Genomic DNA, 12,823 nt, shown 5'->3' on the forward strand with positions numbered 1-12,823 from the left:
CTGCTACTGTAAATGTTTTTATACAAACCTTACAAATTGTTTTCAACTCTAAATATATTTGGACTAAATGAATCTATATGAAACTACATAACAATCTGGAATGTATAGGATTAATTATGATAGAATTTAAACCTAGATATCCTGGTATGAAATACAGAAAGTGGTGGTACACAATAAAAAAAAAGAAAAAAAAGTCCTACCTTAAAACCTACAGAGTTAATAATAATTCTATTTCAGATTAAATTTGGTCCCACTCCAGATTACAGTGCAATACACTATATAGTCAGTGCCAACTTTTAAGAGTTCATTTTCAAATTAGTTAATTTTAGTGTCACTTTAGTTAAAATTACACTGCATGGCTGTCACATTTTTTACAGACTATAAACTATGAACTTGATATTTACACGCTGTATAGTTGTGAATACTCCATTTAATATAAAAAAGGCTGAATCTGAATTTTTAACATCCAATTTTTTGTTACTGTGTGGACATCAAACATGCAACAACCTCAGGCGGAAACCAAAATAAATGATGGCGTTCCTGGCTGTATTTAAATAAGGATAAAATAGACACTTAATGGAATAAACAGCAAATCCTTCTCTTATGTGCATGCAGTGATTGAGTCATGGATACAACTGATTTGATTTAGCTTTAAACTTTGATCCCTTTGATCTGGTATCTGAATGTGGAACAGGAAAAACCCTGGTTTTCTAACTTCCAGCATGGTTTCAGTCCCTTTGCAGTGGGAATTGAAGCTAGGTCATGACAGTGGGTGTCCTGTTTTATTTATAGAACACAGATAAATCACACATGACATATGTTTCTGGAACGACATCATCATTTGTAACTATGTCATGATTTCTGAGAACCTTAGATAATCTCATTCAAGTCAGTTAGAGAAGAACAGATAGCTGCTTAGAAATGCATAAGCTGTATTTACTCTGAATATGCTATGTATGGCTTTACTTTAATAAAGATTTTGTTCTAGTGATGCAGACTGGTTAGTCACACAGTGGAGTTTTGTACTGTATCAAAATCCTGATCTTCTATAAAGAGCCTGACTGCCTAAAGAAAGTTTGTTGTAAAACTCCCAGTGGGTTTGGGAATTCATTTTGATGCCATCTCATTCATCTTTAACAACAGCAGCCCATATGAGAAGGCAACCTCCACCTGACTCAGTTCTGCACTGATTCAGCCTTAGCTCTACCCTTCTGGTCTGCCAGGAGTCCCACTCCTTTCTTCATTCCATACAAACATTAAAAAATCCATCTAAGAGAATTCATTCTCCCATTCTAAAAGCATTCTTGTTTTTGAGTAAAATAAAAGTGTTTTTTTTTTAGGCTGCTTTATGCCTGAAGAATTGAGGCTGCTTAATAAGATTTTACGCGAGTGATGGTTTATTTGAAAATGAATGTTTTCTTTTTTTGGTTTTCTTACAGCCATGGTTCATGATTAGTTTTCACAACTCTGGTTAGAAAACACATTAAATAAGGGATATGGTCAAAATTCTGACCCGCTCAATAATTGTTTAAACAATATCTTTAAAGATGGATGTAAAGCTCAGAATACCCTCCATCTAATGATAAAGAGTTTCTCCTTGCTGACTATAGTTTTTTTAATGGTTCTAATGGTGCTAGAATCTCTCAAAGTAGAATGGGAGGCAGATCTTTTAGTTATCGGTCTCCTCTCCTGTAGAACCATCTACCAGTTTTATTGTCTAAAGTGGGGCTGCTATAGGCTTAAACTGCTGGAGGACCCACTATAATGTCTGTATGCTTAATGATTGCCCCCAATCACTTTGTCTCTCTGTTTTTTATTCCCTATATAGTACTCCAGGCCCAGTGCTTCTATGTTTGCTGTGCTCTCATCCTCCCGCCTGTAAAGGCAGATGGCTGCTCATACTTTGCTCATTTGTAGAATGAGGGATTGCCACAAATTTAATTACTCAGTGCAATTCAGAGATTTTCCTTAGACAACTTTTTATTAACTGGCATTTTATAATCAGCTGCACTCAGTTTAATTGTTTTTAGCTGGGTGAAATGAACCATGGTTAACTCATAATGGAGGATAATATCTACTGGAATTAACTGAATCAATCTGGTCTGATTTTGTTCTATGTTTTTTTCCTTTCCGTTTATGCAACCTATTAAAAAAATCTACTTATCATAATATTTTTATTTTCAAACCAGAGTATCTTACACATCAGTAAATTTGAAAGGCTGTTTTCAAATGGTGATTTTTCTTTAAAACTTAACCTGAGCATACAGTATGTGAAAATATAACATCTCACTTAGAGAGAACCTGTCTGACAACAGAAAGTATGCAGAGCGACTGCAAAGAGTCAAACATCATGTGTTGATAAAGTGATTAAAGAACACATGAGAAACAAGGTCAGTGAAATCTATCAGTCTGGAAACGTCTGCAAAGTCATTCCTAAAGTATTGGGACTTGTAGTGGATAAAGTTCTCTGGAGTAGCCAGCAGAGCAGATAAAGCCCAACAGAAGAAACAAAAACATCTAAAACACAAAAAACAAAAAGCAGGTTTAACAAATTATCATTTAAATCCTCAACTCTAAATTAAATCCAACCTAAAGTAACTAAAATATGATTCTTTCTGATCAAAATCACATTCCTAGACTGAACTGTAATAATATATTTTGTAAATTACAATTACAATTTTTTGCAGCAGAAACTGAGTTTAAGAAAGTAAAAAAAAAAAGATACTAATAAGAATTAAGTTTCATTTGCTTAGAAATTTTTACACATTTTAAGCGGCAGTTTGGACATTAGTCAGCTTGACTGAATATGTATTTATCATGTCTGGTATAAATTTCTTCATAATTAAAAATACAAATTATGACCTGTAACAATAGCAATATGTAGGTCTAGACATCCGGAGTATTTATTCTAGATGCGAAGAGTGTAATTTTGTTTGGAAAGGTCATTTTTACAAAGAAACAAATATTCAGTAAAACTAATACATATTAAATTGGGTTGCCTGTTGTGACAACAATAATATTAAGGGTTTATCTCTTAAATGGTTGTGGATCTATTTAGGTAAAATTATCTGGAAGCAGATGAAGATGAAATGAAATCGTACTAATAGATAGAACCTGTTCATCATCTCATTGGGTTCCTCCTCAGTTTAATTATGTCTTCCATCACACAGTAAATACCAAGTGGCTGTTTGCAGCCTCTTCAGATGCTGTTATCCCATTAAATCTTTGTTATTAGCAGTTATCAGTCTCAAAGAACGGCTTCAGATTGTGACAGTAGGCTCAGTAGGTTTGTTATCACTGAATTAATCCTAATCTGAACCCTAAAGTAATTCCTTCTCCCCCACGGAATTAATTTATCTTTTTATGTTTAATCTGAAAATAATTTCAGTAGTTCTTCATGTACTGTAAAAATAAATAAAAATAAAATGATCTGCATCTCGCTCTCATATTAAACAAACCAAAAACAAGTAATCTCATATCCTGTCAACTGATATGTAGAATCCCCTCCGTATAAATATTTAATTCTGTGTGAAAAAATGCTGATCATTCTTTAATAAGATCCTCGTCAAACAGACATGCAACGGTTGTTTTTAAAAGTTAATGTGTGTAACGGACCTAGTGAATGATTTTTTTTTTTTAATGCACAAAACTACAACAAAAATCGGACTAAATCAGGAAATAAAACTGTGAAAATGGCTTTAAGGGGAGCAAAGACGCTCTGAGTCTACTGAAGAAAACCTGCTATCCACCAGGTTAGCTCTGGGGAGAATGTTACTACGGCGACTGAAACAGAGGTTGAAGAAACTCTCCTAGTGAAACGGAAAATTCAGAGTTTCCCTGTTTTCAGGGTTAGAAAACTTTTTCAGTTAACCTGCTTTGTGAAACCAACCAATCATTGCACTCAGTAAGGCCTGAATACACGTCACAATAATAGGAACAAGCACAGGCAAAAACAGCAACTACAGGAGAATTATGTTATACAAAACAAAAAGAATCAACAATAAATATGGAAAGAAAATTCCTCCACAGGTCTAAAACACTTATTTTCCATTTCCAATAAATGTGTCACAGAGGTTTTTGTAACCAAGGCTTTCAGAGGAGGAAAGCGTTTCTCACCCACAGGCTGTTTCCCTCTCTGGAAATGATGAAAAAAAAAGCTTTTTCTATCGATTCAGATTACCTTTGTCTGATGATGAAAAGTGTTTGCAGTGGGTTTAAAATATTGAAGTTTATAAGCCAAAAAATGAATAAAACTGAATTGAAGTGAGAGATCAAACTGAACTAAAACTAAGGCCAAAGAGGATCCGTTACCAAAGAGGTCACAGTAGCTCTAAGCAAGCGTGAGTCCCTGCTGGCCTTGGCTATAGTAATGATTCTCCTTCAGGAGAGAGAAATGGTGAATGTGTGAATAAAAGAGAAAAAAATCCATTCTCTCCCATGTTCCATCTATAAAAAAAAAAAAAACATAGGTTTTTATCCAGAGGGTATTTGCTTCAACAAAACATCTGATGGAATTTGTTTTGAAGCAAATATCTATAGAAATATATCAAATAACAAAATAAAAAACCCAGATCTAATTGCAAGTAAGCCACTTTAACAAGAGGAAGAGCTGGAGATGAAGAGAAGTAACGCCGCAGTAAATCCTAAATTCCCCTGCTTTACTGCCGATACCTTCTCATGGCAAATGAGAAAAGTTTCACTTTTATTCAGAAGCAAAACTTCTATTTGAATCTTTGGATTAAAAAAAATGTCAGTGGATTTGAATGAACATCTAACTCTGCAAACGAAGAAGGAATAATGAGATCTTGACTTCATCGGATGAGGACAAGGACATTTCTGCTCACAGCTCCGACTCTGAGCGGCGTGAGGAGTGGCGCTGCAGGAAACTATTTCTGGCCACACACAGATGTAAGTGCATGAAATAAAGACGGAGATAAAGCTAATCTGCTTCCCTTTGAACTAACAACACATAAAGCATCTAACCTGGACTCTAAAGAGATTGGAGGTTTTGACATTTTGAGGGAGAGAGTTATTTCTTAAAAGCAGCTCTGGTGTTTGTTAACCGTCTGAAAGGTCGAATGAATCACTGAAGGCTCGGATGTTTGTTCGCAGCCTCCAATCAGAGGCAGCCATCTTTCTGATGTGGTGGAATCATTGTGGGACGTCCAGATGAAAACAGGGATAGAGCTTTCTGCTGCATGGTTCCATCTTCAACACGATCTCTTTCATAATGCAGTTTTATAATGATAAACTGGCCATAACTGGCTGCTGTCACCTGTTCCCTGTCTCTCATGGTACCTGAGCGGAGCCATGGAAGCACATGGAGTGATTAGTGCTGTTGCTGTACATTAGACGACTCCGGCTCTGACTTGGCCTGTCTTCCTGAACCGACTGGGAGTTTTCTGTGTCCCTGCATGTCAGTGTGCGTGGGTGAATGTCTGCCTGTAATGGCCATGTGGTGAAATGGAGACCTATCCAGGGTGTACACTGGCTGCTATCCAATGTCAGCCCAGACACAGTCCAGGCTCTGCAAGAAGAAAGGCTGGATAATTATTTGGCAGTTACCTTAGTTTAGGGTTATGACCAACATAGCTGTAACACTGTTAATCTTTTCCAGATGAAGTTGAGCTTTAGGAGAAGTACTGATTAAGTCTCCTTCAAACGTGTTTCATTTTGCTCCATGTTTATAGTCAAAGCATTAGCAGGCAGTCATTTACGATGTTCTGCATTAACATTTCTCTCTTACTTTTCATCTCAGACGCAGCAGCAAAAGCAACCGTAAAATCTTTTTAGTTTTTTTTCCTCATTGCAAAACATGACTCCAAGCAGGAGATGTGTGGGAAATGGAGAAGAAGCATTCCGACGCTGATGGGAATGCTAATCTTTTTTTTTTTTTTCTTCCACAGGCTGAAAAATAAATGCTTCTCAAACTGTGCTTTGGTTGGAGCCTCACATCCCAGGAGTGCCAGTCCAGTCAACCAGAGAATACATTCCTACTCTCTCCTGCTTCAGTTTGATTCAATCACAACTAAACGTAAGATGAGCCAATGTCTAAAACTCAATCATCTACTACATGAAGTAATAAGGAAAAGAAACTGTTTTGTTTTTGAGTTTGATTCTTATAAAGAAGCCAAAAAAAATAGAATAAAGTCTCAAGGTTGTGATTATTATCAGAAAGAGAGAGAGCAGAAAGTAAGGAGGCTAGGAAAGACTTGTGTGAAGCACAAGGAAGGAAGGAAGGAAGGAAGGAAGGAAGGAAGGAAGGAAGGAAGGAAGGACAGAGAGAAAGACAAAAGAACAGACTAAACAACACAAGGAAAGAAGGAAACAAAATAAAATGAATGTTCCAAGGGAAGATACAAGAAGCTAAATAAAGACCAACATGGGGGGAAGGAAATAGACAAAGTGATGGAGAAAGGGGGTAAGGAAAGGACACAAGGAAGGAAGAAAGACGATAATGAAGAGAGCTGGAAGGAAAGGAAGGAAGGACGCAACATTTAAACAAAATGCTGGTTACAGTAATATAGAGATGAGGGGATTTAAGTGTTTGAAGTGTTTGACAATCACTCAGGTTTACGGAGGATTTTATTCAGTTTTCAGACAAAGTTCAGATTCATACCAACATTTGTTTGAATTACAAGTTTAAAAGTAACTCAGCATTTTTTTCCACCACTGCTTCCAGCTATAATTTATGCTCCTCCAGAAGCTAAAGCTACATTAGCCTGTTGTTTAATCCACTGTAGAACCAGCTTAGATGCGCTAATGCTCAAACCCTCCACGTCTGAAAGCTATTTAACTGGACGTGTCCATCCATGTGTTGATGTAACTCAGGCGTTCAGATGACCCACCTGTGTGTGTGAGGGGGGAAGGCCTTTCCGCCCGTACACCCCAACCAGGGCGTCTTTCTGGACGGATATGTTGAATTTCAGGAACTGCGGCTGGTCAATGTACAGCTGGGACCTCCAGAACACACCTGGAAACCAAACAGGAAACACATGTCAGCCAGTCTGTAAGGGCAGAATCCAGACAAACATGTTTATGACACAATGAGGACAGAGAGAAATGACTTTCACATTCTTAACTAAAATGGCATTTTAAAAAAAGGTTTAGTTCACTTTATTTCTAGAGAATCATTTCATAAGACTTTACACTTTACAGAGACAATAAATGTAATGCAGACATGGGCAATGTAGAGTCAACAAGTCATCTCCATGTCATGTATTTGTTCTACCGAGCCACTGAAGCAGGTGAGTCCAATCTTCACCGTGAATTAACCTGTGCAGATTGGACTCACCTGGTTAATTGGCTGGGTAGAACAAACACATGACATGGAGATGACTTGTTGACTCCACATTGCCCATGTCTGATGTACTGAAATTAAACTACTACATATACTGTAGTAATGCTATAGAAGAACGTAACTGGTTCAAATACTTTATCAAAGCAATAACATCAAGCTACTTTTTAATAATGTTTCAAAGACTATTAATCATGATGACTAAATGTGAGATCATCTCAGAACAAACAAACACATGGGCGTGCAGGTGGCGCAGTGGTTAGCGAGCACGACCCATGTGCCTTTTGTGAAATGTCTCTCCCCCTCTATCATACCCCCTTTCCTGTCAGCCTACTGTAGAATAAACAAAACACTTGTGCTATAAAACAAAAAAATACATATTAACAAACACCATGAATTCTTTTTAAAAGAGGGAAAGATAAAAGAAACATCCATCCATCTTCTCCTGCTATTTCCATCAGGGTCACGGTGGTTGATGCCTATCTCCGTCAGTCAATGGGTGAGAGGTGGGGTTAACCCTGGATAGGTCACCAGTCCATCACAGGGCGACACACAACCACACTCACATTCGGAGTATTTAAAGAAGCCAATTAACCTAACAGTGATGTTTATGGACTGTGGGAGGAAGCCAGAGTACCTGGAGAGAACCCACACATGCTCAGGGAGAACATGCAAACTCCATGCAGAAAGACCTGAGGCCGGGAATCAAACCCGGAACCTTCTTGCTGCAAGGCAGCAGTGCTACCCAGTATGCTGGTGAAGATTCTTAGTCATCCAGGTAATAGTCAATAGTAAAAAAACAATCAACTGGACTTATTTTCAAATTTAAAGATGCTTCGCTTCCCATCCAGGAAGCTTTTTCAATTCAAAATGTCAGAAATAGCGTTGAGTTTGAGGCTTTATACAGTATAAAACCAGTTCTGCAATGCCCCATACCTGTCTATGTCAGAGACATAGACAGGTATGGGGCATTGCATGCTAACAAAAATGACCAAACAACCCGCATTCTAAAGGGGTGGACCGTTCATGCTATTTCATGGCGTCATGGAGCCATGAAACAGCATCAGGTATCCATAGAGAATCCCACAGATGGCCGTCTGTGACAGAATCACAGTCCACTCATGCTTCTGTGCATCCTTACCTGGTGGAACGTCTTGTATGACTCGTTTGCCCACGTCTGACTCTCCTGTATCTATGGTGTTGTTCTCCAGAAGAAACATCTTGCCTGCAAAGTCAAACACATCCGCCTGAGAACCGCTTCTGTATCTCACTGCAAGCAGTTTTAGCTCTTTGAAAGCTTAGACGTGTTTATGGAAAAGAAACAATCTACAGAGCCAGACAAGCCTGGATCTGCTCCTCAAGGAACGTGTTTGATATTAAAACCATCCGTTTAAAAAATAGTCTTTAAAGTTTATGGGATCCAGTAATATATCTTGTAATGGGTAATGGTTTGAAGATGTATTTTCACAGTTTTAGTCTTTATTTGGACACATTTCATTCAAAGAAAGAGCGCGAAAGGAACATTCTGGGTATAAAACATCTAAGATCCCATCAGCAACAGTACTGAGGTAGATCAAGGCATTTCAGTTGAAATCATTTTTGGCTTTCAGGCAGTGGTGTCCTGGTGGTTAGTGCATAGAGCTTGGAATCCTGAGGTTCTGGGTTTGAGCCCCACAGCCACTCTGGCTCTCTGAGGAAAGACCCCACTGTGCTCCCCGGGCGCCCCATGGTGGCAGCCCACTGCTCCCCAAAGGGCTCCCTGGACCATTTTCAAATGCTCCATAACTGTCACTTTCCTGAAGCTGCCAGTTCAAAGTGGGCTGACCCAAATGGGTTCAATGCAGAGAGTGAATTTCGTTGCACTGTACTTGTCACAGTTTAATGGCGATATTCTGCTGGGGAAATTGTTGTTGCAAACTAGGCTGTTTGGTCAGTCTGATTTTGTCCCACTTTAGTCCAATAATAGACATCGAAAAGACGTTCTTTTTTAACTTTCACGATTCAACCAAATATAGACGTTGTTTGGACGTAAATCAATTCTAAGTCTTTTCAACTAATTTGGTCTCAGTGGGCTGCTCCAGGGTTTCACATCTGGTGCTTTTAAAAACTGACTACATGGATTATAACAAGTGGTTATTGGGGCCACTACTGTCTCTCTATCATCTTTAACCAGTCAGCTGTTTATCCTTTAACAGAGATTTTAGTTCACACCTATGCCTGGACCACTCTCTGTAGATCCCAGAGTAGATCTAGGTCCTGGAATATTCACACCACCTGAGGAAACACCTGGCATCTCCACTTTTGGCCATTCTGAAGGTTGCTATAAAACCCTGTGGGCTTTCTTCACAACGTCTGAATGCAAAAATGCATTTGGTTGATTTCAAAGCATAGCTTATTACAGAAAAATGTACAAATCATTAATACTGATAATATAAGGGCCTCATTTAATCACACGTTACAGAATGGCCAGATGATTGCAGATGTATGTGTGCAGTCAAGTGTTAAAATATTCCCAAAACATCTTAGTTTTCATGTATGAACAAAAAAGCCATCAGATAGTTGAACTCACCATTGTCTGTAGACAGTACAAAGGTGTTGGGAGTTGTATCTCTTCCTCCTCCTCCTCCATTTTCAAATGCTCCATAACTGTCACTCTCCTGAAGCTGCCAGTTCAAACCGAACAGGTGCATAGCTGCAGAAGGGAAGCACAACAAAAGGGTTAAACAGAGGAAAGGCCAGACAGGACAATGGAGGGAAATACCATCAAAGGCCAGAAGACAAGCAGAGAGAAAATGATTGCAGAGGGAGAACAGTGCAGAGAGGAAATAGAAAGATAAGAACAGAAAGAGTCAGAGGTGATTCAGAATCCATCCAACAGAGCAGAGGCATCCACACCTATAAGACTCACTTCTGTTCACTCTCACCTCCAGCTTAAATCCCCAACCACAGAATAACCTGCCCCACCAGTTCTGCTGATAAAGAACCATTTAACCCTTTAACTGCCTGGTTAACCACATGGATGACCGTTTGCTCAGCAAAATGCAGGTCGGCGATTGACCAGGGTTCAGGGACAAAAAAACAACAATTTAAGGCCAGATCGCCATACGCTTAGAAAAAACACCAAAAAGTAAGTAATTAAATTGTTTTTTGTACATGACTAAAGGTATACACACCTGCTGAGGTGGTTGAAAGTCTATTTTTTGTACAAAACTTAAGGAATAAACAGGTATTGACTATTGGGATGCTGGTCTGACTGGGTATGCTCATCTGAGAACCAACCAGGACCTTGGTGCCTTCAAACTGCACCCCAAGCAGCCTGCAACTATATAGGTCAAGAAAAATTAACTTTTAGGATGTTTTTCTCTGTTTTTTCCGATTCATTTATTTAGCAACATTTTTTCAACCCTGGATTTTATACCAACTGAATAACAAACCTTTTAACAAACATTGCTATAAAAGCGAAAAGGCATCCTGTCAGCCACGCTGAGTGATTATATAATTTATAATATAAGTTAAGAACAAGCTAGGTTATAATTCTAATTAATAATTAGATACAATTTCTTTTTATATTAATTTCTTATTTTCCTTCCAATTTTCCGATGCCCCCCCCCCTGTGCTGCAGCAGCCCCCAGTTTGATGCATCCTTCTGGAACAGTGTCTTTTAGACAGATGACCCAGCAGAGGAAACATGGGTAAAGTAAAATGAGGAAAACAAAACACGTCAAGTCGGCATCTGTTTGACAACACCTGTGGCTGAAACTGGTTTAAATAATTTATGCTGTTTAATCGAGTAAAGAAGTCAAAGAAAGTAATTGGATTTAAAGAATATTAACCCTTCTACAACCTGATCAAACTCTGCCTTAATTGCTTTCCATAAATGATTTAGTTTTTTCCAGTTTGAACTTAGATTTTACTGATTAACAAACCATTTTCCTGTTATTATGTCATTCTTTGTAAAACTCTGATTATAATTACTGTAAATGTATTAATTTTAGAACAATAGATAATTATCCATTGATTATTCCTTGCTGACCGGAATTTTCCATTAAATAATGCGTATTTTTAGTGCAGATTAACCATGAACACGGCCATCTTGTCCATTCTATGCTACAATCTCACATGATGAACGCAGCCACTTGTGTCTTTTATACGTTTCGCTCTCTATGCATTGCTCTGTATGTTACATTGCTGCCCTTTGTGAGCTTTATCACGCTTCTTCACAGACCGTCCATTGAAAAGGTTGGAGAGGTAATTAAGCTTTAGACAGTGTCAATTTATCCGTCATGTTAAATGCTCCATATGCACGAGGTAGCTGTGGAGCATACAGACAGGTGAACCATCCAGGCGTTTGCTGAAATCACAGCGTCGTATACAGCATGGCCACAGATGGTTCTAATAAAAAGCAAAAAGAACTGATGAAAACAACAGAGTCTGCCATGAAGGCAAAATTAGAAGAGACAGGAACACAAGTTGTCCATCTGGAAGACACCTCCCACTGGGTTCCCCCTGATGTGTGATTGAAAAGCAAGTGAGAGCAAAATATGTGAAATGGCATCTATGCTGTTGAAAAGAAGTAATCGGGGCTGGCCAGTCTGTCCAAAAACATCCCGCTGATGGGACACCACCGCAGGGTTTAGAAGGAGGGGCAGTGTAAGATAAAGTGACCCATAAATGGGTTTGTTTGAAGGTAGCAGCTCTGGGTTTCTCAGCTCTGCTTTCACTCTTTTTAACAAACATTGGAAATGGTTGCAGAGCGTAAGCTGCAAGAAGGCACGCTTTAATGCACTATGAGGTGGCTTTTTCATGCAGACGCTGTTGTTATGCTGCTTCCTCTCCTGCTTCTTCTAAAGTTGTGAGAAATATATGTTGCGTGGGTGTAAATATGACGGAATTAGGGATATTTCAATGTGGATGGTAGGATGTTAAGGATGGTATTCGGCTACTTTACTTCTACTTAAAGCCCTGAATGCCATTAGAACAGAACTGAATGAGGATCTGGACATAAACCCCACCCTTTGGGGCTCAGGTGAATGCTGCACTTTGTAAACCCATGGAGCCAGCAACCTTGATTGACTTGAAAGGACCAAGTGATCCTTAATAAGCGGTTCAATGATCTGAAAGCTGCTGAACATAACAGTGGGATAACAGTGTATCGAGAATTAATTAGCTTCATGAACTCTATCATGCAGCAGTGGCTTCAGAAGCTAATGTTGAAGTTAGCATTCATGTTAAATATGAAGCTGGTGAACAGAATCGACTCGGTCAGCACTGCCAACTCTGAGGACATGAGGAAATGATTCGGACCTTGATCGCTGGGTGTTGAAAGGGAAGCAGATTCAACATCAGAAGAAAACAGAAATAGTGAATCCTGACACCGATTCACTGCTACTCCACATTCACTGCTCCCCTGATTAAAGTAACGTCTCACATCTCCTGGTTCCTTTACCTTTTTGTAGGTGATGGCAGCACCACAGGTTCATGGGAAGGTGTGTGTGTGTTCAACAAACCATTAAGCCAACGCTACAT

At 38.8% G+C, this 12,823-nt stretch overlaps 1 protein-coding gene across 10 annotated transcripts in view; it reads right to left on the minus strand.

Annotated features, from left to right (window-relative positions):
- Positions 1–12,823, minus strand: part of LOC107088586 (teneurin-3) — a 471,923-nt gene that overhangs the window by 163,311 nt on the left and 295,789 nt on the right. For all 10 annotated transcript variants that reach the window (XM_015380867.1, XM_015380866.1, XM_015380861.1 and 7 more), the window contains 3 exons: positions 9,867–9,989; positions 8,439–8,522; positions 6,849–6,973 (listed from right to left, as the gene is read on the minus strand). In XM_015380867.1, coding sequence (XP_015236353.1) covers positions 6,849–6,973; positions 8,439–8,522; positions 9,867–9,989 — 332 coding nt within the window. The remainder of the gene's footprint in view (positions 1–6,848; positions 6,974–8,438; positions 8,523–9,866; positions 9,990–12,823) is intronic.

The sequence above is a fragment of the Cyprinodon variegatus genome, unplaced genomic scaffold, assembly GCF_000732505.1.
Source record: "Cyprinodon variegatus isolate N-32 unplaced genomic scaffold, C_variegatus-1.0 Scaffold223, whole genome shotgun sequence".
NCBI lineage: Eukaryota > Metazoa > Chordata > Actinopteri > Cyprinodontiformes > Cyprinodontidae > Cyprinodon > Cyprinodon variegatus.